This window comes from Ochotona curzoniae, unplaced genomic scaffold (genome assembly GCF_017591425.1).
Source record: "Ochotona curzoniae isolate NIBS_2020 unplaced genomic scaffold, NIBS_Ocur_1.0 contig_883, whole genome shotgun sequence".
Lineage (NCBI taxonomy): Eukaryota > Metazoa > Chordata > Mammalia > Lagomorpha > Ochotonidae > Ochotona > Ochotona curzoniae.
The window spans coordinates 42,621,678-42,646,035 of NW_024466599.1; the positions used below are offsets into that span (position 1 = coordinate 42,621,678).

Here is a 24,358-nt window from a genome sequence, read left to right on the forward strand (position 1 = left end):
AATTCTTAAAGCAGAAGAATTTTTTTTTTAAATTTAAAAGACAGAATTACAGAGAGACAGACAGAAAGATATCATAACTGCTGGTTTATTCTACAATGGCTGCAAAAGCCAGGGCTGGGACAGGCTAAAACCAGGAGACTTGAACACCAACCAAGTCTCCTACACTGGTTTCCAATTTCCAATTTCACTGGTTGGTGATGGAGCAAATGGTAGGATCTCTATCAATGCTATGATAAAACCTATATTGGACTTCCGACTCTCAGCTTTGGCCTGACACAGTCCTGCCCACTGCAAATGGCTGGAGAGCAAGCAAGTGGATAAAAGCTTTCTATGTCTCCACATCTCAAATTAAAAACAAAATAACATGCACAACAAGACATTGTCACATGATTATTTATATTACTGACCAGATAAAAACATTTTCAATGAGAATTGCTTCTAGCAATTTTCTTCCCTTCAGCTCACTATCTACCTCCTCATTACTGCTCTAAAGCAAAAAGAAAATGCTCAAACAGCCACTGTCTTTCTCAAAATTGAAAAAGGATTTTTCTTAAAAAAGAAAATCACTGAAGACAGCACTCTTCAATTTAACTGAAATGAAACAAACATGTAGGCAGAAGAAATTAATTCCTAGCTAAATCACAGAAAAATGAATATATTGATAACATCCCCCCAAAAAGATTCACTGTGAGTACAACACTATGGACAAAATGAATTCTAAGCAGTTCTTTCGAATCTACAAATCTCAAGACAAGAGAAGAATCGGGCCCGGCAGCATGGCCTAGCGGCTAAAGTCCTCGCCTTGAATGTGCCAGGCAGAAGAAGCTCCTGGCTCCTGGCTTCGGATCGGCATAGCACAGGCCATTGCGCTCACTTGGGGAGTGAATCATCGGACGGAAGATCCTCCTCTCTGTCTCTCCTCCTCTCTGTATGTATCTGACTTTCCAATAAATAAATAAATCTTAAAAAAAAAAAAAGAGATAAGGGAAGAATCAAGAAGACTGTCAGTTGAATAGACTTAGATATTGAAAAGAGTCACAAGGTTGCACAATACTACAGCAAGCAGAAGGCAGGGCTTGGATTGCTTTCTACATACTGATAGAGTCATAAGAGTTCAGTGACGAGGATATGCTGGACATTCTCATCAGTACTTGAAAATTGCATTTATACGCCAGTCCTCCAAGTAACACATCTCAACAGGCACTTTCAACTCGAGACCTCATTCAGCACACAGCCTTTCCCCAAACACTTGGCACTCAGCTACTTACCAGCTCTGTTCTCTTCTCTCATTCTTCATGACTGCCTTTTCCAGAGCTTGTATTAACTATGTCCATTCATTTGCTTTCTCAATATGAATAAGCCAAATGAAAACACTAAAAAACTCAGGTAAATCTTCTTCAAGTATGTTAGATATTTTACTGTTGTGATTAGCATTTGTGGCCCTTTTTAAAAAATGTTTATCATTTTTTTATCTGAAAAGCAGGTTTGGGGCCTGGCAAAGTAGCCTAGCGGCTTAAGTCCTCAGCTTGAATGTGCTGGGATCCCATCTGAGCACTGGTTTTAATCCCGGCAGCTCCACTTTCCATCCAGCTCCCTGCTTGTGGCCTGGGAAAGCAGTAGAGGATGGCCCACAGCCTTGGGACCCTGCACCCTTGTGGGAGACCTGGAAGAGCTCCTGGCTCCTGGCTTCGGATCGGCTCAGCACCAGTCATTGAGGCCACTTGTGGAGTTAATCATCAGATGGAAGATCTTCCTCTCTGTCTCTCCTCTTCTCTGTATATTTGACTTTTCAATAAAAATAAAATAAATCTTTAAGAAAAAAAGAAAAAAAAGGCAGATTTTACAGAGAAAGAGGACAGAGAGATATTTTCCATCTGCTGGTGACCGCAGCAGCCAGAGTTAAACTGATGCAAAGCTAGGATCCAGGAGCTTTCTCTGTGGTTGCTGGGGCCCCATGTGGGTGCAGAGGCACATGGACTTGAGCCATCTCTGCTGCTTTCCCAGGCCATAGGCAGGGAGCTGGATCTGAAGCAGAGCATCTGGGACATGAACCAGCACCTATATAGCATGGCAATATCACAGGCAACTATTAGTTTACTATGCCACTATGCTAACCCCTGTAATCCTTTTTTTTTTTTAAAGATTTATTTATTTTTATTACAAAGTCAGATATACAGCGGCGAGGAAAGACAGGGAGATCTTCCATGTGATGATTCACTCCCCAAGTGGCTACAATGGCTGGAGCTGAACCAATCTGAAGCCAGGAACCAGGAGCCTCTTCTGGGTCTCCCACATGAGTGCAGGTCCCAAAGCATTGAGCTGTCCTCGACTGCTTTCCCAGGCCACAAGCAGGGAGCTGGATGGGAAGTGGAGCTGCTGGGATTAGAACCGGCACCCATATGAGATCCTGGTGCGTTCAAAGCAAGGACTTTAGTCACCAGGCCACTGTGCTGGGCCCAGCCTATAATCCTTTTTATTGCATAGTAGGCAGTACAAGGTATGGGAAAGAGCAGGACTACATTATAGCATATTAAGGCAAGTTATCTTTGTAGTCTCTGTTTCCTTATCACTAAAATAGTACTAATTGTAGAGCATTAGTTACTGTAAGAATAATATTAAATAATACATGTATAGATTCATCTGACTCCAAATGTATTGTTCTTAACAGCCAAGCTTAATGCATCGCTCTGGTAGAAGAAATAAGGAGAAAGGAAGTTAACAGTGGACTTTGGGGGTAACTACTGAAGGTTAATAGGGTGGTTCTGATCCTCCTGACAAAAAGGAAGGGCGGTACCTGTCTCATTCCCGAATGGGCAAATGAAGCATGTTATAAATATGACAAGTACAATCAAATATGTTATAACATCAATGACAGTAATGGCAAAATTACAAAACATGACTAAGCAACAAATTCTAAAAGTTACCAAAATGGAACGTACCTTAAAAAGTGTTACAGTGATTTCAATGTTTTCAGGAACAGGCCATACGACAACACCACGGTATGGATTTTTTATTCCAGGTTGCCAGCTATGAGCCTAACAGAATAAACATGAGAGGTTCAGTATGAGGTATAGGAAAAGCAATGTTAATAGTTCACAAAAGCATATAGACCCCACCTACCCATTAATCTTTATTCTTCCTCAAATGAAGGTGTTTAATTTAAAAAAAAAAAAAGAAACTCATCAAGAATTAAGCTTGGATCATTACAGTCACACACATGTGCAAAAGTCAGGTGTTTGGTTTTTTTTTAAAGGTTTATTATTATTTTTTTTTGAAAGTCAGATATACAGAAAGGAAGAGAGACAAACAGGAAGATCTTCCATCTGATGGTTCACTCCCCAAGTGACCACAAAGGCTGGAGCTGAGCCAATCTGAAGCCAGGAGGCGGGAGCTCTTCTGGGTATCCCAGGAGCCAAGAGCTCTTCTGGGTATCCTACGCAGCGTGCAGGGTCCCAAGGCTTTCCCAGGGTCCTCAACTGCTTTCCCAGCCACAAGCAGGGAGCTGGATGGGAAGCAGGGCTGACCGGGATCAGAACCAGTGACCATATGGGCTCCTGGTGTGTGCAAGCGAGGACTTTAACCACTATGCTATCGCACCAGGTCCCAGGTGTTTGCTTTTAAAAGTTACTAATGAGGCCAGCATGACATTGGCATCCCATATACTGAATGTTGCTGTTACAGCTTTTGCTAAGGAGGAAAATAATGTAGAGAAGAAGGATAAAGGTGGGGCAAGAGGTTAATTTCCAAACAATTAAAGAAGGCTTCACTGAGAAAACAAAACTAGACAGAGGATGTAAGAAGGTCAAGGAAACAAATATTCAAAAACATGAAAAGACTTTCAAAAGAAAAAGTGCTGGGGCACTTAGACAACAATAAAGACAGTGTGGCTGCAGCCAAATGGCCAACAGGAAAGTAGAGATGAGGCCAGAGAAACAATGGAGGATTCCATCATTATAGTCCAGTTAAACCACTGCTTACACTTTGACTAAGACAGAAAACCACTGGTATTTTAAGTAGAGAAATTTCAACCGAAGTTATAGTTCAACAGACTTAATTCATCTCAAAAACAGGATCTAAATCTAAGAGAGGAAATAGGGAAATCAATTCAGGAACTTTTGAAACAATTCAGGGGAGACCTGATGACTGGGTCTACAGTTGTAGAAAAGTGGTACCAAATGATCAGATTGTAGGCACATTCATACATTTTCTAGAAACAGTCAACAACATTGTCTGACTAGGAGAAAGAAAGCAACCAAGGCTAACTTAAAGGCTATGCCCTTGAGCAACTAACATGAATTGTTAACTAATATGTATGTGAAGTAAACTGCAGGCAAGACAGGGTTGGGAAATAAGTTTGTAAACTCTACTTTTACACATGTTAAACCTGAGTTGTTCATAAATTTTCAAGTGTGAATGTTCAAACAGTCAACATCACTGTACAGATTAACAATAGACAGGATGAGGGCATTTCACCCAAGTCCATTTAGGCAGTTTTTCTAACTTTTTAAAACATATTATAGGTCTTTTGGTATATGTAGTCTCATGTGTCTATTTCATGACTTGGATTCAAATAATATTTAATGATATTTTACAAACTATGAAAAAGAATTAGACCTAACAGAAAAATCATACAACTTTGAAAACTACAATGATAGGAGGGCCTTGTGGTACAGCAGGTTCAGCTACACAAGGAGCATCCCAAATTCACCCCATCCCCTTAAGAAGTGCTAGTTCAAGTCCTAGCTCCCTCCTAATGCACCTAGGAAGCAACAGATGACTAATCAAGTACATGAGTCCCTATCACCCATGTGCCAGACCCACGTGAAGCTCCTGGCTCCCAGGTTTGGCCTGGTCCAGTCCTGGCTGTTACAGCCATTTGTGATTTGAGGAGTGAACCAGCAGATGGGTGATCTTTCAAAACCAATCTCTCAATTTCAATCTTTGTCTCTCTCTCCCTCCCTCCCTGCCACCTTCCCTCTTGCCCTGTCTTTACAATACTCTTTTAAAAATATAATTAGAAAAATCACATTTAAAGTCAAATAAGGGTATTCTGAATTGACATATAAGCTAATGTATTTTATTATGCCTCTTTCTTTTAGAAAATAATTACTATCTAATTAAAAAGCAAAAAATCACTTACTGTTAATATCTGAAAACACCTGGACATATTTCTAAAGTTGATACATAAAATCATATTAATCTGTAATGTTTAGTGGGTAATCTTATAATTATCCTTTCCACAAAAACATAAGACCCAATCAACAGCACTGTATGGCAGAGGACTCTGTTTACTTTTATCATCCATTTTCATTAAAAAAAACTTTCACTTTAAAAAAATCCAAATCATAATGCCCTAAAAGTTTGTTTATGCGGGGGTCGGTCTTCAAAAATATCATCAAAAAGTAAGTTATAAAAAACCATGCATAGACTACAAAAGGTTTGGATTAGGATTATATGGTACCAAGGGAGATTTATCTTTTAATGTCATTTCCCACAATCTTTTTGAAGTATCCTTGCATGTTTTACAGAAGATGCTGCACATAACAGAAAGCTTTTTTATAATGCTGGAGTGAGTGCTCAGGGATTTCCATTACATTAACAATATACCTGCCCTGTTGGCCAGTATTTCATTCCCAGGTATATGCCCGAGAGAAATGGAAATACCTGTGCCTCAAAATACACAAACAACATTTTTTATAGGAATTTTATTCATAACAGTTAAGCAACTGGAAAAGAAACAAATGTTCATCAGCAAAGACACAGATAATGAAATCGTTACAGATCCATACGCTAGAATATTTTACCCAGCAGCTAAAAATAAACAAACAACCAAAAGATACAACAGCACGAATAAATCTCAAACACATTATGTTGAGCAAAGGAAGCCAGACATAAAATAGTGTTCCTATTTTAGAAGAAAATCCGTAACAAGCAAAATTAGTATATGGTGACAGGAAACTAAAACATGGAAGACTGGTTGCCTTTGAGAGCTGTGAATCAAGTAGAACAACAACAAAGGAAAAGGATGATGAAAATAGTCCATACTTCAATAAGAATGGTAATTATATAAGCAAATATACCAACTATAATCTACTAAATTGTATAATTGAGATCTGTGCCTTATTCTGTAAATTATAGCACAACAGAAATAAAACTTGAAAATTTATTAAAATTTCAAATTCAGAAAATTTTACATTTTAAAATTCAACTAAAATTAATATTTCTCGTTAGAAATTCAAAGGTCTACCTAAGGAAAAACTAATGTCTAAATAAACATGACTAAGACTATTGTATGCTTAGAAAAATGTTTAAATTTACCTACAAAACAGAATTTCCTTAGAATTGACACTGAACATTTTTTTAGTTTTAGATTTATTTATTTTTTAATGATTTATTTATTTTTATTAGACAGTCAGATATACAGAGAGAAGGTAAGACAGAGAGGAAGATTTTTCATCTGCTGATTCACTTCCCAAGCGACCACAACAGTCAGAGCTGAGCCAATCCGAAGCCAAGAGCCAGGAGCCTCTTCAGAGTCTCCCACACAGTTGCAGGGTCCCATGGCTTTGAGTCCGCCTCAACAGCTTTCCCAGGTCACAACAGGGAGCTGGACGGGAAGCAGAGTAGCCAGGATCCCAGCACATGCAAGAAGAGGACATTAGCTGCTAGGCTACCACACCAGGCCTGACACCATTTTAAAAATCTTTTTCCTCAGTTGTAGGCAACTACCTACATTGCCTTGTATTTAGGCAAGTGCTACACTGCTGGGAGAAAAGCAGCCAAAAGCTGGCAGCCACTCTGAGCCTGGTTAATGTCAAATTTGTGTTAACTAAAGCAGTATGCCAGCATTGTTGCCTATTCTATTTTTTTTTTTTTAAGATATTTGGGGTAGGATGAAAGTGCCTGGCCAAAACACACCACCCTGGCCCCAAAGCGGGGCGGGGTGGGGGCTGGACATGCCAGGGAAAGAGGGTATGGGGATGTATTGGAACAGGAGGGGTTGAGAGCAGGTTTCACAGGAAAGGAATGACTTCTGGCGCTTTCACGGACCAAACTTCTGCACTCACAGGTAGGCAGGAGAGCTGAGGTAGAATGGTTTAGAGGGAGAAACTGGAGGGCATGCCTGGGTCTGGCCAAGGCATCTGCATTCAAAAATCTGGGGCTGAATAACATGCCTAGCACCAGTCGATATGGGAGACCTGGGCTGGGCTAAATAGCATCACCTGCAGGCACCCACCAAAGATGGCACTGGGAGGAATGCCTGGCTGGGATAGGCCACAGTAATGCCCATGAGTGTCAGAGCCGGGAGCGGGCATGTCAGGCTAGGCTGCAGCACCCACAGAAACAAAAGAAAGAATTGGATCTAGGGGCAGTTTCTGTAGGGGGCTTGTGGGCTTGTCTCTATGAGACTGCAGCACTTAGCAGTTTGTGCAAAGAGCTGGAGGTGGTAACATATTGAGACAGGCTGGACCATGAAACTCACAAGACACTTAAGGGAGCCAGGACTGGGCCTGGTTGCAGCACCCTCTAGCACATGCAAATGCCAAGACTGAGGGCAGAACATGCCAGGCAGTGCCACAGCACTGCCAGCATGCATGAGTTCCAGGAGTGGGAGAAGGTCTGGTAGGGGAACTTGAGGAACTCCCCTGCTGGGTCACTGCTTCCACTGGTGAGACTGAGAGCTGGACCTGGAGGCAGGCCAGTCCAGGCACAGCTGCAGCACCCATCAGCTGGCATGTCGTCCAGGTCTAGGGGCAGACCAAGCTAAGCTAGATTGCCACACCAGCTGAATAGGTGCAGACAAACCAGGCCAGGCACCAACACCTTTTGGCAAGTGCCACAACTAGCTGCAAGTCATGTCAGGCTGGATGGTAGTATTCCTGGCAGGCACAAGATCCAGAGCTGGGAGTGGGTCTGGTGGAGGACCTATGAGCACTCCTCTGCTGGACTGCAGCTCCTGCTGATAAGCATGAGGGCCAGAGCTGGGGGCAGGCCAGACTGATCAAGAAGACAGTATGTGTCAGTATATGTGTGGGCCAGTTCTGGAGGTAGGTAGGGCTGAGCACCCAGGGGTGTACACAAGAGCCAGACAGGATGTGAGATGGACCAGGTTAGCCCACAGCATATTCCAACACACACAAAACCTGGCAACATCTCAGAACTATCAAAACCATTCAAGTGACACCTTTTGAATACTGTTCCCTAAATCGAGGTCTCTAAGGTGTCATCAAATGACTGTCCCCCATTCTCACGTGTTTATATAGTTTGACAGCAAGGAGTGGCCTCCAACTCTTCCCCTGCTATGGACACAGAAGAAAAACAAAATTTAAACATCTGTCCCATCTCCACGCCTTGACCCCCCCAAACCCTAATCGGAGACCCATATGGGCATGCATCCATCTCAACTATGTAAACAATATTAAAAATAAAATAATAAAAAATAAAAATCTGTTCCATTCTCCCATTTAGAACTATTAATAATAGTAAAAAAAAAACTTGACATCTTTAAAATCTTTAAAATTCTTGCTCTGCAACCCAGAAATGGACTCAGACAATTGCCAGTACTTAAGTATGCTCTAACTTCATTTTCTTAGATTCTGAATAAATTAATCTTAGCTTTAATTTTAGTAAATGGTGTCAATTCAATCATTAATTATAACACATTAGTACCAGGAATTTTATTATGTTACTTAAGGCTATCACTTCATCTGTGCTGTCACAAATACAACAAAATACCATAAACTGAGTAATTTAGAAAAAAAAAAAAAGAAAAGAAAAAAGGTTAATTTCCAGGAGCCTGGGAAGCAAATGGTATGGGCCTTCTTACTTGATCCTCACATTGCCTACAAGAGCAAACCATGATGAACTCCTTCTTCAGGCCATTTTACGTGGGTACCTGGTGCCATTCACCAGGGAGTAGTCCTCAAGACAAACACTTCTCAAAGGCACCCCTCCTATGAAAGTAGCAATGCTGAGGGCACATTCAAACCACAGCAATTTCCAAATCCACGATCAGAATTCAAGTATCTGGCTCTGCAATTAAGAACTGCTGTTAGATTTTAGCACCTGATCAATTAGCTTAGAGCAGGTTAATCAGGAAAAAAGAAGAACATGCGTTTTAAAATATAGTGGGAGCAGAGAAACTTAAACATACTTAAGAATTTGGCTTACAGTAGAATTTAATACCTGAGTAACAAATTTAGAAAACATACTAACCTTAGAAGACTTCCTTCGGCTTCTTCTTGTCCAAACCACCACCAGTTTATCTGGCTGCCTAACAAATAGAGAGAAAAAAAATTCACGTAACTTTTCTTAAACCAAGTTAATGCTTTTTCAAAGAACAAAATGCCATCTGCTTTAGATAAAGGGGCTACTCTGACAATAAAGTTGTATATTCAAATAAAGATATAGCAGAGGCTGAATCTGATCTAATTTAAGTAACAGTTCATTCACATGATATTCTAAAATATTTAGCAAGTTAACTGAGACAAACTAAGTTAAAAGAATATTTATGGTTGTTTTCTAGTTTACAAACATTAATGTTCCTAATACATTATGCCCTTTCATTTGGAGAAAATAATAACACATCATACATCATCTCTTCATCTTCCGCAAATGTAAAATGAGAGCAATACATTTCCAGCCTATACAACTAAGATCTCTTTTGTGCTTGTAGCAAACATCAGAACTATGACTATTAGCTATTCTACTTAAATTTCCATTTTAAAGAATCTTAGCCAAGAAATGACTCATCTTGGTAACCTTTACAGTTTTCTGTGCCCCTTTCATTTCACTTTGTAATCACTTTCATTAGATGACCTTCTGTTCTGTTTCATTTAATTAACTACACATACACATGCATGAACACATACATAAAAGATCACCAGACTTCAACTACTCAACCAATAATCCACCTAAAATCACGCACTGATATCCCAAAAACAAATATTACTGAGGAAGCAACCCAGAATATAGCACAAAGAAATAAAGGAGCAGAAATATATTCAAAGAAGATAAAAAAAATCAAAGTAGATAGTTAAGTACATATACCTTATGAGAAATTAAAAAACGCAGAAAGTGGAAATAGTGGGGGTAAAACTGAAGGCACACGGTTAAGAATATGCCAGACTCAGTGCCAGCATTGTTGCACAGCAGGTAATGCCATCTCCTCAATGCCAGCAGTCCATATGGATGTCAGTTCAAGTCTCAGCTCTTCCACTTTTGATCCAGCTCGCTGCTAATGTGCCTGGAAAGCAGTGGACTTAGGTCCCTGCACCCATGGGAGTCCATGAAGAAGCTCCTGGCTTCTGGATCCAGACTAGCCCAGTCCTAGCCACTGTGACCATTTGGGTAGTGAACCAGAAGATCAAAGACCTCTCTGTCCCTCCTTCCCTTTTTGACAAAGTCAATATTCTTCACGTGCTAAGAGAAAAAACAGCTGCCATGCTAGAGTTTTAAATCAATTAAATACGCATTTTTTAAATGCTGTAGACCAAAAGTTTACAATGTATTGATCTTAGCTATAAAACAGAAGGAGTAGGATTCAAAAAGCAACACTAATAAGATAAAATTTTATTGGTTGTTCATTTTAAGTGGTAGGACCTGTAAAGATACACAAAAGCCAAGTTTCAATAATGAAACTGTTTGACTAAGTAGCTATCTACACAAATGTACCATCTTTCTGGTGGTGGTAATAATCAAGATGGTATATCTCAACAGGAAAACAGTAGTTCTCAAGATTAAACTCAGTTTCCATCATCAGGCTTTTATACTCCTTAGACAGCTGCAACAGCCATGGCTGGCCAGGTCAAGGTCAGGAGGCAAAGAGTTTCTTCCAAGTTTCCCTTATGGGGAACCAAACACTTGGGGCCATCCTCTGCCACCTTTTCCATCAGCAGGGATCTGGGTTGGAAGAGGAGTAGCTGGAGCATGAACCGGCATCTGTATGGGATGCTGGCATTGCAAGCAGAGGCTTTTTCTGCAACACCACAACATCCACCCAAAGTGTCAGGCTTTACAGTGAATCTTTCCCAGTGAAATACTGGGAGCCAGTCTGGAGATGCAGAGCATTAAACTGCAGGTGAAAGAGATGTCAGTGTCTGCGAAATTTCAAATATCAATCTAGTAAGAAGTACTAACAGAAAAAAAAAAACCATAAACCTGAAAATGAAAAAGTCAGAAGAGCTCAGAAACAGGGAGACAACATAACAGATGGCATTGGTTTGAGTCCCAGCAGCTCCACTTCTGATCCTGCTCCTCACAAATGCACCAGGGATGATCTATGTGCTTGGGCCCATGCCACCCACTTGCGAGACACAGGTGGAATTCCTGGTTCCTAGCTTCAGTCTGACCCAGTTCCAGCCACCACAATGATCCACTGAGTCAACAGATGGAAGATATTTCTTTCCGTTTCTGTCACTCAGCCTTTCATGTAAATAAATCTTCATTTTTGTTTAAGAAATGCTATCAAATCTTGCAGCTTTTCCTTACTTACCATGCTATACTGAGTTTTTATATTGAAGTTACTACTAACTGGCCTTTTTAGGTTAAACTCTAAAGGCTTATTTGACCTAAAGATTATTCAATTTTATTTTAAACGTAAATTTTTTAAAAATTCAATTAAGTGGCTTTAAACAAAACCTCAGGTGTCCAGACTTCCAGATGATCAAAAACCACCAAATGCTTTACACTTGCCCAACTATATCCTTGAAGATGACCCACCAAAGCCCCACATGCATTTGGCCCTGGCACAGAAGGTAAGATCCACATTCTTTAATTCTTAAACACGGTTATAAGGAACTTCACTGCCTGATTCCAATCCATCTTTCTAGCCATACAACTTGCATATATCGCAAAGGCATCTTACTTTCCAGTCAATCTTCGAACACGTGCTCCTTAAATTTCCTTCCACTGTTGTATGTAAATAACCTTTTTGAAAATTCTTCCTCTTCTACCTGATGAACTCTCAGTTCGTCACTTTCTGTGTGAAATCCTGACCATCTCTCCTTTTATCTTACCCGCCTCAGTTCCCCTATCCCATGTCCCAAACCTCAGAGTTCATTTTATTCTCAACTTCCTAAGCCCATTTCTGTCTTAATACTCCTTATGCCTTGTATCATCATTACCATTACTTTAAACTTCTGCTACACTTCAGTACTTTGTCAATCATATCTTATTTGTATCTGTATTCCTAGCAGTACTCTATAAGGCTGAGGTTCAAGGCGTATTTATTACTATATAGAATGAGCATTTAATTTCACTGAGGATGTCCCTACTGCTTAATTATAATTAATGACAGCTAACTGAAGCCTGTAGCTACATAATATATCCTTTCAGCAGTTTATCTGAGCTTTTTCAGGACATCTTGGTTGCATTTTAAAACTTCCTGGGAAGCTTTGAAATGCTGATGCTGAGGTTCCAATCTTGGAGAATATGATTTAATTCATCGGGTGTGCAGAGTTTTTTACATTCCACAGACAATGTGCAGCCAAGGTTGAGAATCACTGTTTCAACAGGAAAAGTGGCAAATTATCCCCTTCCCTCCTTAACCACTAGGGAGACATCAGCTGTGATGGCAGTGGCAGTATCTCCCCTCCACAGCAGCTCCCTGCACTGTTGTCTTCTTTCAATCAACTCTCAACAACCTCTCCACTTACACCCCCTCAGTGCTTCAGAAAAAAAGAAGCTTTCTTTCCTTGAAAATGCAAGAAGGGCAGTCTCCTAATCCATATGTCCAGTGCTTCAAATATGTAAATAGAACATATATGAGAATACCTTCAGAGATGGCTAACTGTTTTGTGGATTTGAAATCATATTCACGTTTTAAATGCTTGCTGGAAATCAATCCACCTTAGCATTATCAGAAGCAGAATGAGCTAGAGCATTCTAAAAGAAAGAATTGTACTGTCTGCAGAAGGGTACCAATAACTATACATTTGCCTAATCACAATTAATATTTTAAGAACTCTTTCTCCACAAGAAAAAGCTATTAAAAATTTATATGTATTGCAACAGGAACAAGGACTGCCCAATTATGAGCAACTTTTTCTAACGACGAAAAACCTATGCTTACACAACTATCAAAAAAATAAGAAAATCTAAGAGACAGGTTTGAAAGAGAATTCAACAATCACATTCAATATTGCAATCTCTGCACCACAGTTTAGTAACAAGGTAATGTTACATATAATACACATACACAAAAACACAAAATTATATACTCACGTATTACACATAAAGATTTTGTATATATCCATTGCAGGCAACACAAACTACCAGAGTAATCTATTTAAAGGAGTCCACTGGTAAATATGAAATCTTTTGGTGGGCTTGTTCAGAAAAACAAACTTTACTTTAAAAAGAAAGATTTAACACCTTCTATCCCTCTCTCAAAGCCCTTACAAAGGAATAACTTGAGCCCAGGGTAACTGCCTAAGAGGTTAAAGTCTTCATCTTGCACGCACTGGGATCCCATATGGGTGCCGGTCATATTCCTGGTGCACCACTTCCCATCCAGCTCCCTGCCTGTGGCCTAGCAAAGCAGCTGAGGGCAGTCCAAAGCCTTGGAACCATGAGCCCATGTTGGAGACCCAGAAAAAGCTCCTGGCTTTGCATTGGCTCAGCTACAGCTATTATGGCCATTTGGGGAGTGAATCAGTGGATGGAAGATCCCTCTTTCTGTATCTATTTCTCAACATAAAGCTAACTTACCAATAAATAAATCTTGGCAAAAAAAAAAAACAGGAATAACTTAAATCTAAAGATAACAAGTGTTGCTTCAACTATGGTCCTGAGGAGGCTACCTAGCTCTTACTTTGGCCCGCAACTAAAGACTGTGTTCACTTCTTTGCCAATAAATGAAACAGTTTAAACCTAAAGACATTTTTACTTCTTCCCCTCTCACCAGAATTACATGTGAGAGCTGAAATTTAAAAATCCACTACAAGGGCCAGCACCATGGCATTGCATATTAAGCTTCTACTTGTGGCACCAGCACCTCATACAGGCAACAAATTCAAATCCCAGCTGTTTCACTTCCAATTCAGTTCTTTGCTAGTGGTTTAGGAAAACAGCAGAAGATGGCTCAACTACTTAGGCTCCTGCAGTTACATGGGAGACCCATAAGATATTCCAGGCTCCTGGCTTTAAATGAGTCCAGCTCTGGTGATTGTAGCCATGTGCGGAGTGAATGAGCAGATGGAATCTCTCTCTCTCTCTCTGCTCTAATCTCTGTCTTAACTCTTTCAAATAAAAATATTGTTTTTTAAGATTTAACTCAAATCTTGCAGCAGGGAGAGTTTGGGCAGTGTTCAGATGTGGGGTTGGGGCAAAAGCAGCTCCCTACAGTGTGGCGGCTGTGGGGGGTCCCCAGCCAGGCCAGACCCAAAGCTGGGGACTCAGGCCAAAGTCACTGCTGCCTGGTGGTAGTGACCAAGTCCCAGGCTTCTCCAGGCCGGAGAGATCTCTTCCCTCAGGGTAAGTACACCATGAGGGAAACTTGGGAACTGGATTAAGGCCCTGGTTCCACCCTGCCACTAACATCTTGCAGCAGAAGTGTGGACAGGGTTCGGCCTGGGGTTGGGATAAAAGCAGCTCCCTGCAGTGTGGGGCTGTCAGGGTGCCCCAGACAGGCCAGACCCAATGCTGGGGACTCAGGCCAAAGTCACTGCCACCAGGTGGTGACCAAGTCCTAGGCTTTTGGCGGCCAGTGCACCCAATAGGCACAAGACTCTGCCTGCTGGCTGGCCAGCAGCAAGCTCTGGGGTTTGTAGGATATGTAATTCCTGCCTAGGGACATCCATGGATAAGGCCAGTGTGAGTGTAGGTGAGGGATGAATTCAAGGTGATTCCCAGCAATGGGGTCACGAAATATCTGGCACGTGTGGGGACTGAGACCTGGTGGTTTGGAGGGGAGAGTCCATAAGATCTGTATGAGTCAGACTGATTCACCAGCCAAAATGGGAATCCTGAGATGGGCTGTTAGCATAGAGCATCACTGACTACCACACACCAGTTCACACAAAAGCTATGGCTGGGGGCCTGTCTGGCAGGGCTAGGTGCCAGTACCTGACTGAGTGACAGAACAGTGGATAGATCACACTTGACAGGGTCAAGACACTAAACAGCACACAAGAGAACCAGATCCAGGGGTAGATTCTGTGGGGGAAGTGTGGGCCCAACCTTGTGGGAATACAAGTTCCACTGGTTAGCTCAAGAGTTGGAGTGGTGATGGGCTGAACTAGGTGTGACCAAGGAACCTGCCATCACTTACTGGTAAAGGAACTGACAGCAGTCTGGGCAGTCAAGGCAGCAGCACTGAATGTGCATCCTAAGATAGGATGTGGGGTGGGGCGAGCTGCAACCGGAAGGGGGCGGACAGGGCAAGGCGAAGCAAACCTCAACTCACAAGGAAGAACAGAATTCAGCATAGGTCATGCCGGATTAGGCTCTTACACCAACTGGTCTGCATGAGCCTGGGATACTAGGTAACAGCATCGAAGGCAAAGGCTGAGACAGGTGAGGGGCTAAGCCAAAGAAGTCAGAGCAACTACTGGCACGCTCATAATCAGGGCTGAGAATAGGCTTGGTTGGGGAGCTGTGAAAGTACACATTTGCTGGGTTGGTGCTCCCATGGGAGAGTGCAGGGGCCGGAGTAGGGCTGCGTTCTGGTCTGATATGCCTGCAATCTCCCTTGGCACAAGTGTGAACTGGTGCTGGTTACACCTAGCCAGGCTAGACACCAGTGCCATCTGGTGCTCTGGAGAATCTGGGTAGATGTAGGATGGACTAGACTAGGTTCTCTGCCCATACTGAGGCATGTGTGGACAGCTTCTGGGCATGGATGAGCCTTGGCTGGGCTGAAACATCCAACAATAAGAACCAGAATGGATTGAAGGCCACTGTTCCTACTAGGACAGGAGGTGGACTAAGTAGGGCTGGCCCATGGCCCATTAGTATGCGCAAGATCTGGCATAGAGAGAGATTCTGATAGAGGAGCTTGGGAAACTCTCCTGTCGGGACACTGTCCCTGCAGGTGAGTGCAAAAGCCATGACAGGGAGCAACCCAGACCAGGCCATAAAAAAAGATACCCACCAGCATACATTTGGCATAGGTTGGAGGCAGACCAGCTGAACCAGTTCACATCACCTGCTGGCAAATTCAAGCACCAGAATGGAGTGTGGGTCAGGCCAGTTCAGTCACGACACAAGCCAGTGCACATTACGGAATGCAAAGGTGAGGTGAGCGGTACCAGATGTGGCTGCAGCACCCAAACAGCACAAGTGAGAATCAGGGAGGGAGCGGGTAAAGCCAGGCAGGGGAGATTGTGGGCTCCTCTGCTGGACAACCACTCCCACTGGAGAGTGTGAGCTGGGATGAGGGCAGACCAGACCAGGCAAAGCTATAACACCTGTGGGCCTCATGTGAGCTAGATCAGGGAAAAGCCAGGTTGAGCTGACTGTTTCAACTGATACAACCAAAAATTAGTGGGTGAGGGTTAGCTTGGGCTTTGCTGCAGCATCAGCTGGAAGAGGCTGGCACTGGGGGCTATATCTGTTAAGTTAAACTCCTGAACCACCTGGAAAAGTGCATAATCAGGGAGTGGGAGTGGCCTAGGAGGGAAATAGTGGGCACCTCCCTCTTGGGTCACCACTCCCACTGGAGAGCATGAAAACCAGGACAGGGACGGGGTGGCTAGACAGAAAGGCACCCACCAGTATGTGTGTGGGGCTGGATGGTAGGGTTGGCTGGGTTGAACTACGCTTCAATGCCCATTGACGTGTACGAGAGCTAAATGGGATATGGGACAGACTGAACAAGTCTGCGATACATACTGGCAAGCATGGGAGCCAGGGTAGGGGGCAGGCCTTTCAATTCCCTATTTTCTCGTCAATTGGTAAACTAAATACTTTATTCTATTATACCTGTATCACAAATGGTTTTCAGATTAGTCCTTCTCTTCTACTTCAAATGAAACACCTCTTTCCTCAGGGCATTTAAGGAAGGTATAATTAAATGGAAAGAAGTATGAGGCAACTATTTATTAATTTAAGAAATACAAAGTCACAAAAGAGAATTCTTTAAAGGTGACATGGTAAATAGGAAAGAATTCTAGACTGGGAGTTAGAAATCTTGTTTTTCCAAGGTATGACACTAAATGACCTTAGAAGTCTCTCAATTTCTTTACTGCATAATTTAACCAAATAAGGATAACACAGTAAAGCCACAGTGCTAACACAGTGTGTAAAATTAAGTAGCACTGACTGGCTAAACATTTGGTGGTTTAAAAGTCAAATGAAATAAAAAAAAATTCAGGTAACAACGAAAGATTTGTAGCAAGTAGTCATTTGCCTCCTGTATACCTACAGAATCTAAAGGTAGCTAAAAATGGCATATTTGAACAATATTATAAATAATAAAATCAGTTTTTTTAATCAGAGAAGTAAAATGACCACAAATAATTTGTGCTCCTACCCAAAGCACAGTATTAATCCAGGGAAGAACTGCACCAAGTTCTTCTACCATCCTGCAACCTCTACCACCACACTGCCACACTGGCAATCAGATGGAGTCACATGATACTTTTTACCAGTAGAATCTGAGAACTGAAAAAATAAAAGGAATGGTCAGTGTTACTTCTTGAATAAAATAGCTAATAAATTAGCATGTTTTTCCTCTACCATCTGAACAAAAAGAATTCTAACACATAGAATACTAAAAGTTGTATAGGTCCCCTAAATGACCACATACAAGGTTAAGTTACCGGGGAAACCCAATCTGCACTGTGAAGTTAGCAAAAAAATAAGCTTTTATAAGTTAAACAACATGGATTTCTAAATGTTCTTAGTATAGTAATGCCTCAATAGTCTAGAAAATTCAGTGACTCGAAAAATGTTTAACAGTAAAATTGTTTTGTGTAAGTACACATTTTTTTCCTAAGATTTATTTATTTTTATTGGAAAGGCAGGTTTATAGAGAAAGATCTTCCACTGGTTCATTCCCCAAGTGCCCACAACAACCGGAACTGAGCCTATCTGCCAGGATCTTCTTCTGAGTTTCCCATCCAGGTAAAGGACCCCAAGGCCTTGGACCGTCCTCCACTGCTTTCCCAGCCACAAGCAGGAGCTGCATGAGAAGCGGGGCAGCCAGCAATATAACCGAAGCTCATATGGGATTCTAGGTGTGCAAGGTGAGGACTTAGCCACTAGGCTATAGTGCCGGGCCCATACGTACACATTCCAAAGTGATACAACAAAATTCAACTCATTTTCTTAATTTCCTAATTTTTTTAAGACTGATTTTTTTTATTAATCTGAAAGGCAGCGTCACAGAAAGATGAGAGATGGAGATCTTCCATTTGCTGCTTCACTCTTCAATCACAAGAGCCAGAGCTGGGTCTCCCAGATGGGTGTAAGTTCAAAAGCATTTGAGCCATTCTCGGCTGTTTTTTTCCAGACACATTAGTAGGGAGCTGGATGGGAAGTGGAGCAAGTGGGACTTGAACCAGTATCCATATAGAACACCAGTATGGTAGGCTTAATCAGCTGTATCACAACTGGTCTCACAAAATCCAACTGTGTTATGCCCTATGTTTTTTATTTATATAAAGCCAATGTTTTCAAAGATAAAAGACAAGTATACTTCAAAAATCAGTAATTAATATTTAAGCCTCAAGTTTGGCTTAATTAAAAATAAGAAACTAAAGATTTGCTTGGGTTTTTTTAAACATAAAAAGTTTAGCAAATTTTAACCACTATAGAATTCAGGATACACTTACAAGGAGAAAAATAGCTTAAAATATTAACATCAAATTTAATGTGAATAGACACTTCACTAAATAGCAGGGTTATTCTTTTGAGGGGAAAAGGCTCTTAACCATAACCAAACATTTCATGGTAGGATGCTGTGCATATTGAAACAAAAAGAAGAAAAATGTCTTATCACAGAAATACTCTAACTTTACTGTTTCTCAAGTAATTAGTTTTATCCTTCAGTAGGTACATCTGCCTCCTATTATATTATCACCGCTGCAGCTCCAGCTAATTACACTCCTTTACGCTTATTTCACAAGTTACTTAACAAGCTGCAATAATTAATTCAACAGGAGAAAAAAACTATACAAATTCAAGGCAAAGTACACACACACAAATATACAGAATACATTTATTTTCTGTAAAAACAAAGGACAGCTCTAATAATGAGCTGTAAAGCATCTTTGTCACTTAAATAAATTTCTCTCTAAAAATTATAATTAGCATTATCTCAGAATTTACAAACATTTTCACAGATTGATTGCTTTTAGATTAAAAAAATTAACTACTGATGCAGTTGGACTTTATTCGAAAATATCTAATTTCTAATACCTCTACACCTGTATTTAGGGACAGTGCAATTCAAATTAAGAAGTATGATTTGGCATTTGTTGCTGTTGTTAAAGATTTATCTACTTACCAGAAAGAGATACAAAAAGATAGGAATGTGTAGAGGAGAGATTCTCTATTCAGTGGTTCAATTCCCATATGGCCACAATGAGTAGAGCCAGGAGGAAGCCAGGAGTTTCAAACACATCTCCCACTTGGGTACAGAGGCCCAAGAACTTGGGCCATTCTTCACTGCCTATCCCAAGTTACCAGCAAGGAACTGACCAAAGTGGATCAGCCAGGACACAAACCAGTGCCCATATGGGATACCAGGATTACAGGCAATGGCTTCACCAGTGGTGCTTGCCACAAGCCAACATCTAATTTGGCATTCTTGAACTAAGAGTATACACACACACACCACTATTCAATACCATAGAGCCCTGGACCCAGAAGGGAACTTGGGGTTTCTCAGCACCGATTTCATGGAATGGCCCACTGGGCCTCACACTTTTAGTCCTGAGAGATGCAGGTCCTACTCAGAGAGATGCTGTACGTTTAACACATGCTTCTGCAGTTCTCAGTCAGCTCTGGAGCATGGGTGAGAGCAACAAGGGTAGATTCTAGAATGTGACTGATCTTTTGAAAACTAAAAGAGAAGCGAAAGAGCTGGTAAAAATTAAGACTGATGGGACAGAGAAATCAAAGTGTATAGAAGAAAGCATTGTAAAACAACCCTACCCCCTAGTTGTATGTGTAAGCCAGGCCATAGACATCAATGAATCTATAGGCAATTTAAAGAAACTGCTAGAACCAAGACTGCTGTGTTCATTGGATGTTCAAAATTTACCTGTAATATATCCAGCTGAATTCAAAATGTAGTTTATTTGACCAAGTTTTGTAAAGACAAATGAAACTACAGCTGACAGGACAAGTTTCTTGCTGCGTCAAAATCGAACATCCTTAAAATTGTTAAAACTGAGGAAATGGCTTAAGTGCCCACATGCTGAAGCACACACACATCTTGTTGAGGAAACTCAAGAGATAATCCTTGCTGACACAAAACATCACAACCATTTCAGATGAAACCTCGGAACAAGTAACCAGATGTGCAGCCTCACCAGAAGGTTACACAACAGAACACTATGATTCTATACAAAAATCCACAGACTAAGTTCTCCACTGAACGGTTTGAGTAACAAAAGAATTCATACATAGACCTCACTACATTCAACATTTCAAGAAGAGAATTACGTAGTCTCAACCAAGAAGTTTTTTTGGTTTTGTTTTGTTTTTTCCAGCAGGTCCCTCAAGGAGAGATTATTTGGAGTAACCTGGAACTTCTTCAAAATGTGTGTCGGCAAGCCAAGAACAAGAGATGAATGAGACAGTCACAACTGATCAACCTGTGCAAATGTTTCCAGCATCAGTGCAGTCTGCTGCACTGTTCAGACAGTAAAAAGACAGTTAAAGTACAAAGAGCTCCCAGGATTTCCAGAGAGGACAGGCACTCACCTGGGAACAAAACAGAGAACAGGGGACAGATCCATGTGGGGCAGTTTTTACTACAAAGTTTAACTGACATGGATGCTCTACACTGTATTTCTTGAGTTGGTGATGAAGGTGAATTTCAACTCAATCAGGTTGCACAAAATGGGGGACCACATAAAAACAAGTCTAACTGAACTATAAGAAACTCAGTCACACATTAAGGTAGCAATTAAGGTATTGCTACTAGGAGGACATGATTTGTTAAGCTCAAGGCAAGAGAGTTGTGTACAAGTTTGTAAGACTTAAAGATTCTTATTGGATATAGTGTAGCAGAATTGAACTGTTGGGTCACAGAATGTAGACAGGAGAAACTTGCCAAGATGCAGCTGCATGGAATCGCCCAGCCAGTCACAGTAGTAGCCCTGGCCACTGCTTCTCTACAAACAAAAATGGGTAATTGAGGCCGAGCACCTTATGGGAGTCAAAGGCCTTTCTTACAGATTTAGAGCAAGTATTGCTCTTACCTTTTACTACACAATCTTTGATTTCCAGACTATATAATCCAGTGCGTGATTTTTTAAATAAATATTTCATACCTGTGAATTTGGATCTTTTTACTTTGAGCGTTTATTTTAGAACAGGTATATGCTAAAAGATCACCACAATATCTCTGGCATAAAAACAGATTCACTGTGGAATAACTGGTCAGGAAAACTAAAGTAGTCAGTAGTATTAGAGTCCAGCCCTACCAAAAATAGCCAATAACATCTGAAGATGAAAAATAAATGAAGCATCTCCAGGAAACAGTCTGGCTCAACTGTTCTTGAAAATACAGCCTTTTCCTCTCTGCTGCTTTAGATATTGCTTTGCACAGAAGTAGGAAATGGAATTTCTTACCTAGGATATATGTGCCTGACTCAGCTAATCAAGCAGAGCTCAAATGTTCATATCAAATAAAATTATTATATTAGTAAATTACTAAACTAAGTATTGGGTTATTAAAATAATTTATATATTTACAAGTAAAGGATGACCAGTTGACTGCCAAAGAGCACCACTAAAGGAAATCCAAGCTTAAAATGTGGCTTAACTTAAGCATGTGTTACAGATTTTCTGTATAGGTTATTCTCAATGTCAGACCAAGAATTTATTATTTTGAAAAAGCCATTTAATTCTAATAAACCAGCTCTAAAAAAAAGTTCTAAAATGATCTCTGCTTTTCCTATCAGAGATTTTAAACACAAAAAATACAATTAATTTAGTTTAGCATGGTTCCCTTTTTATTTAGTTTTATATTAGTATCATCTTTTTTTGAGTACTCTTCGTTTGGTTTCAGGTATTAATACACAGGATAACATGAAAGACAGCAAATAATGTCCAATTCTCTGACAAAGCAGAAAACAAAGAACTAATTTAATAAAGAACTGATTTAACTACAATAGGGCTGACTGTGAAATGGGAGGATAGAGAAAGGAAAGGATAAGTGACTTGGAGAAGAGATGGTTTAACATAGCCAATTTTAACTTTCCAAATCAACTCTGATAGACCATAATAATAATTTTTTAAAAAACCATTTGGAAGTATGCTATTGAAAATTAAATACTAGTCTACATTCACTAGGAAGGTTGAAAACGAAACAGAAAATAGCAGGTGTTGGCAAGAAATTAAATCTCCTAGTGGTACTATAAAACTGCAGCTGCTAATGGAAAACAGTTTGGCAGTTCCTTCCAAACTTAAACATCAACTCTCAGGTTCCAGTCCAGCATGCAAGTACAAATCTATGTGACTTCTCAGAAACCACACAGGCAAGAAGAGAATGCAGTGAAATATGTGAGTGTTTAGAGGAAAAAACCCACCAACCTAGATTTACATGCCATGGGAAGCTATCCTCCAAAAATGAAAGAGAATCTCTGACAAAAACTATTTTACATTGCAGTTAGGAAAATAGTCTAATTCAGAAACTACAATCAATGCAAACAAAGGAAGGGCACTGAAGAAAGAATAAATGAAGGCAAATCGAAACTTTATTCTTAACTGATCTAACAGAAAATAGTTTGTTCCAAACGAAAACAGCAACAATATATTAAATTTATATTGTATGTACATAGTGTATATATTCATATGTATATACTAACATGTAAAATGAAAGACAGTAATGACATAAGGGATAGGAGAAATAATTAGGATTACTTTGTTACTGTAAGAATACTAGCTGTGAAGTGATACAGTATCATTTGAAAATGGACCTGTATTAGCTATAAATGTGTTGTAATCTCCAAGGCAATTGCTGGAAAAATAAAAAGAGAGGCATGCCTATTAAGCTAAGAAAAGTGAAAGGAAGCCAAATAAAAGAGCTCAATTAAGCCACAAAAGAGTGGAAGATAAAAAGAGAAACATACAGGTCCCTTCCACCCACAAGGGAGACCTATTATGAGTTTCCAGCTTTGCCCAGCCCCCACTGCTGTGGCTTTTGGGGAGTAACAGTAGATGGAGCTTTACAGCTTTTCTCCATCTCTGTGTATCTCTGGCAGCATTTTGAAAGCTACAACACCAACTTTGAGAAACCTAGAGAATTACTTTTTACTAGTCAATATTAATGCTACCAAAATCACATGTAAGTGATTAAAGGCTTCATTTCATACCTTAAAAAGAGTGAATATGGGAAAATTCAAATAGTTGCACAAGCTAGAAAGGTTAGTTTTCACTCCAGTTGTGAGTGACAGCAAAATACACTAGATGGTTGTTCTCATGAACAACCTTTGTGCTATAATGATTTTTAAGAGTTTGATTTGGGCTTGTCATTTGGAAAGAAGTATGTTTTTAATCAGAAAATGAACCTTGAAAAAAAAGTAATATTACTAGTGTCTAACTTTTTAAAAATAACAGTTAAGACAAAGAATCGAAGTGCTTAAAGAAGTCAAGTTAGATCAAAATAAGCACAGTCATCCGGCCTAGAGGTCAAGACACCAGTTTGTACACATGGGTCCCACAATGCTGTGTCTGGATTCAGCTCCCACATTCTGCCTTCACTGCAGATCCCAGCCCCCTCATTACGCACATCATGGAAGTAGCAGGTGAAAAGTTTGTATTTATTTGGGTCTCTGTCACTCATATGAGAAACCTGAATTAACCATGGCTCCTGGCTTCAACATATCCTAACTCTGGCTATTGCAGGTATTTAAGCAATGAACCAGCAAATGGAATATTGCTCTTTGCTTCCCTTTCAAGTAAATAACATATTCAAAAGCAGACGTTTGGTGCAACATTTAAAACACATGTTGAGATGACTGCATCCTACACAGGAGTGTGTCAGTTCAAGTTCCACCTGCATTCCTGACTCCAAATTCCTACTAATGCAAGTAGCAGCTGATATCGCAAATGACCATGTCCCTGACACCCACATGGGAGACTTGGAATGAGTTCCTGGCTCATGATTTTGGCCTGTCTGGGCATTGGCATTGTAGGCATTTTGCAGAGTAAACCAGTGGATAGCAGATCTCTTTGTGTC

At 40.5% G+C, this 24,358-nt stretch overlaps 1 protein-coding gene and 1 pseudogene across 3 annotated transcripts in view; one reads left to right on the forward strand and one right to left on the reverse strand.

The window, feature by feature from the left end:
* EHBP1 (EH domain binding protein 1) overlaps positions 1-24,358 on the reverse strand; it is a 293,792-nt gene that overhangs the window by 247,089 nt on the left and 22,345 nt on the right. For all 3 annotated transcript variants that reach the window (XM_040993344.1, XM_040993342.1, XM_040993343.1), the window contains exons 3-4: positions 9,217-9,274; positions 2,940-3,035 (exon numbers count right to left, since the gene is read on the reverse strand). In XM_040993344.1, coding sequence (XP_040849278.1) covers positions 2,940-3,035; positions 9,217-9,274 — 154 coding nt within the window. The remainder of the gene's footprint in view (positions 1-2,939; positions 3,036-9,216; positions 9,275-24,358) is intronic.
* On the forward strand, positions 16,172-21,311 carry LOC121165331 (annotated as a pseudogene).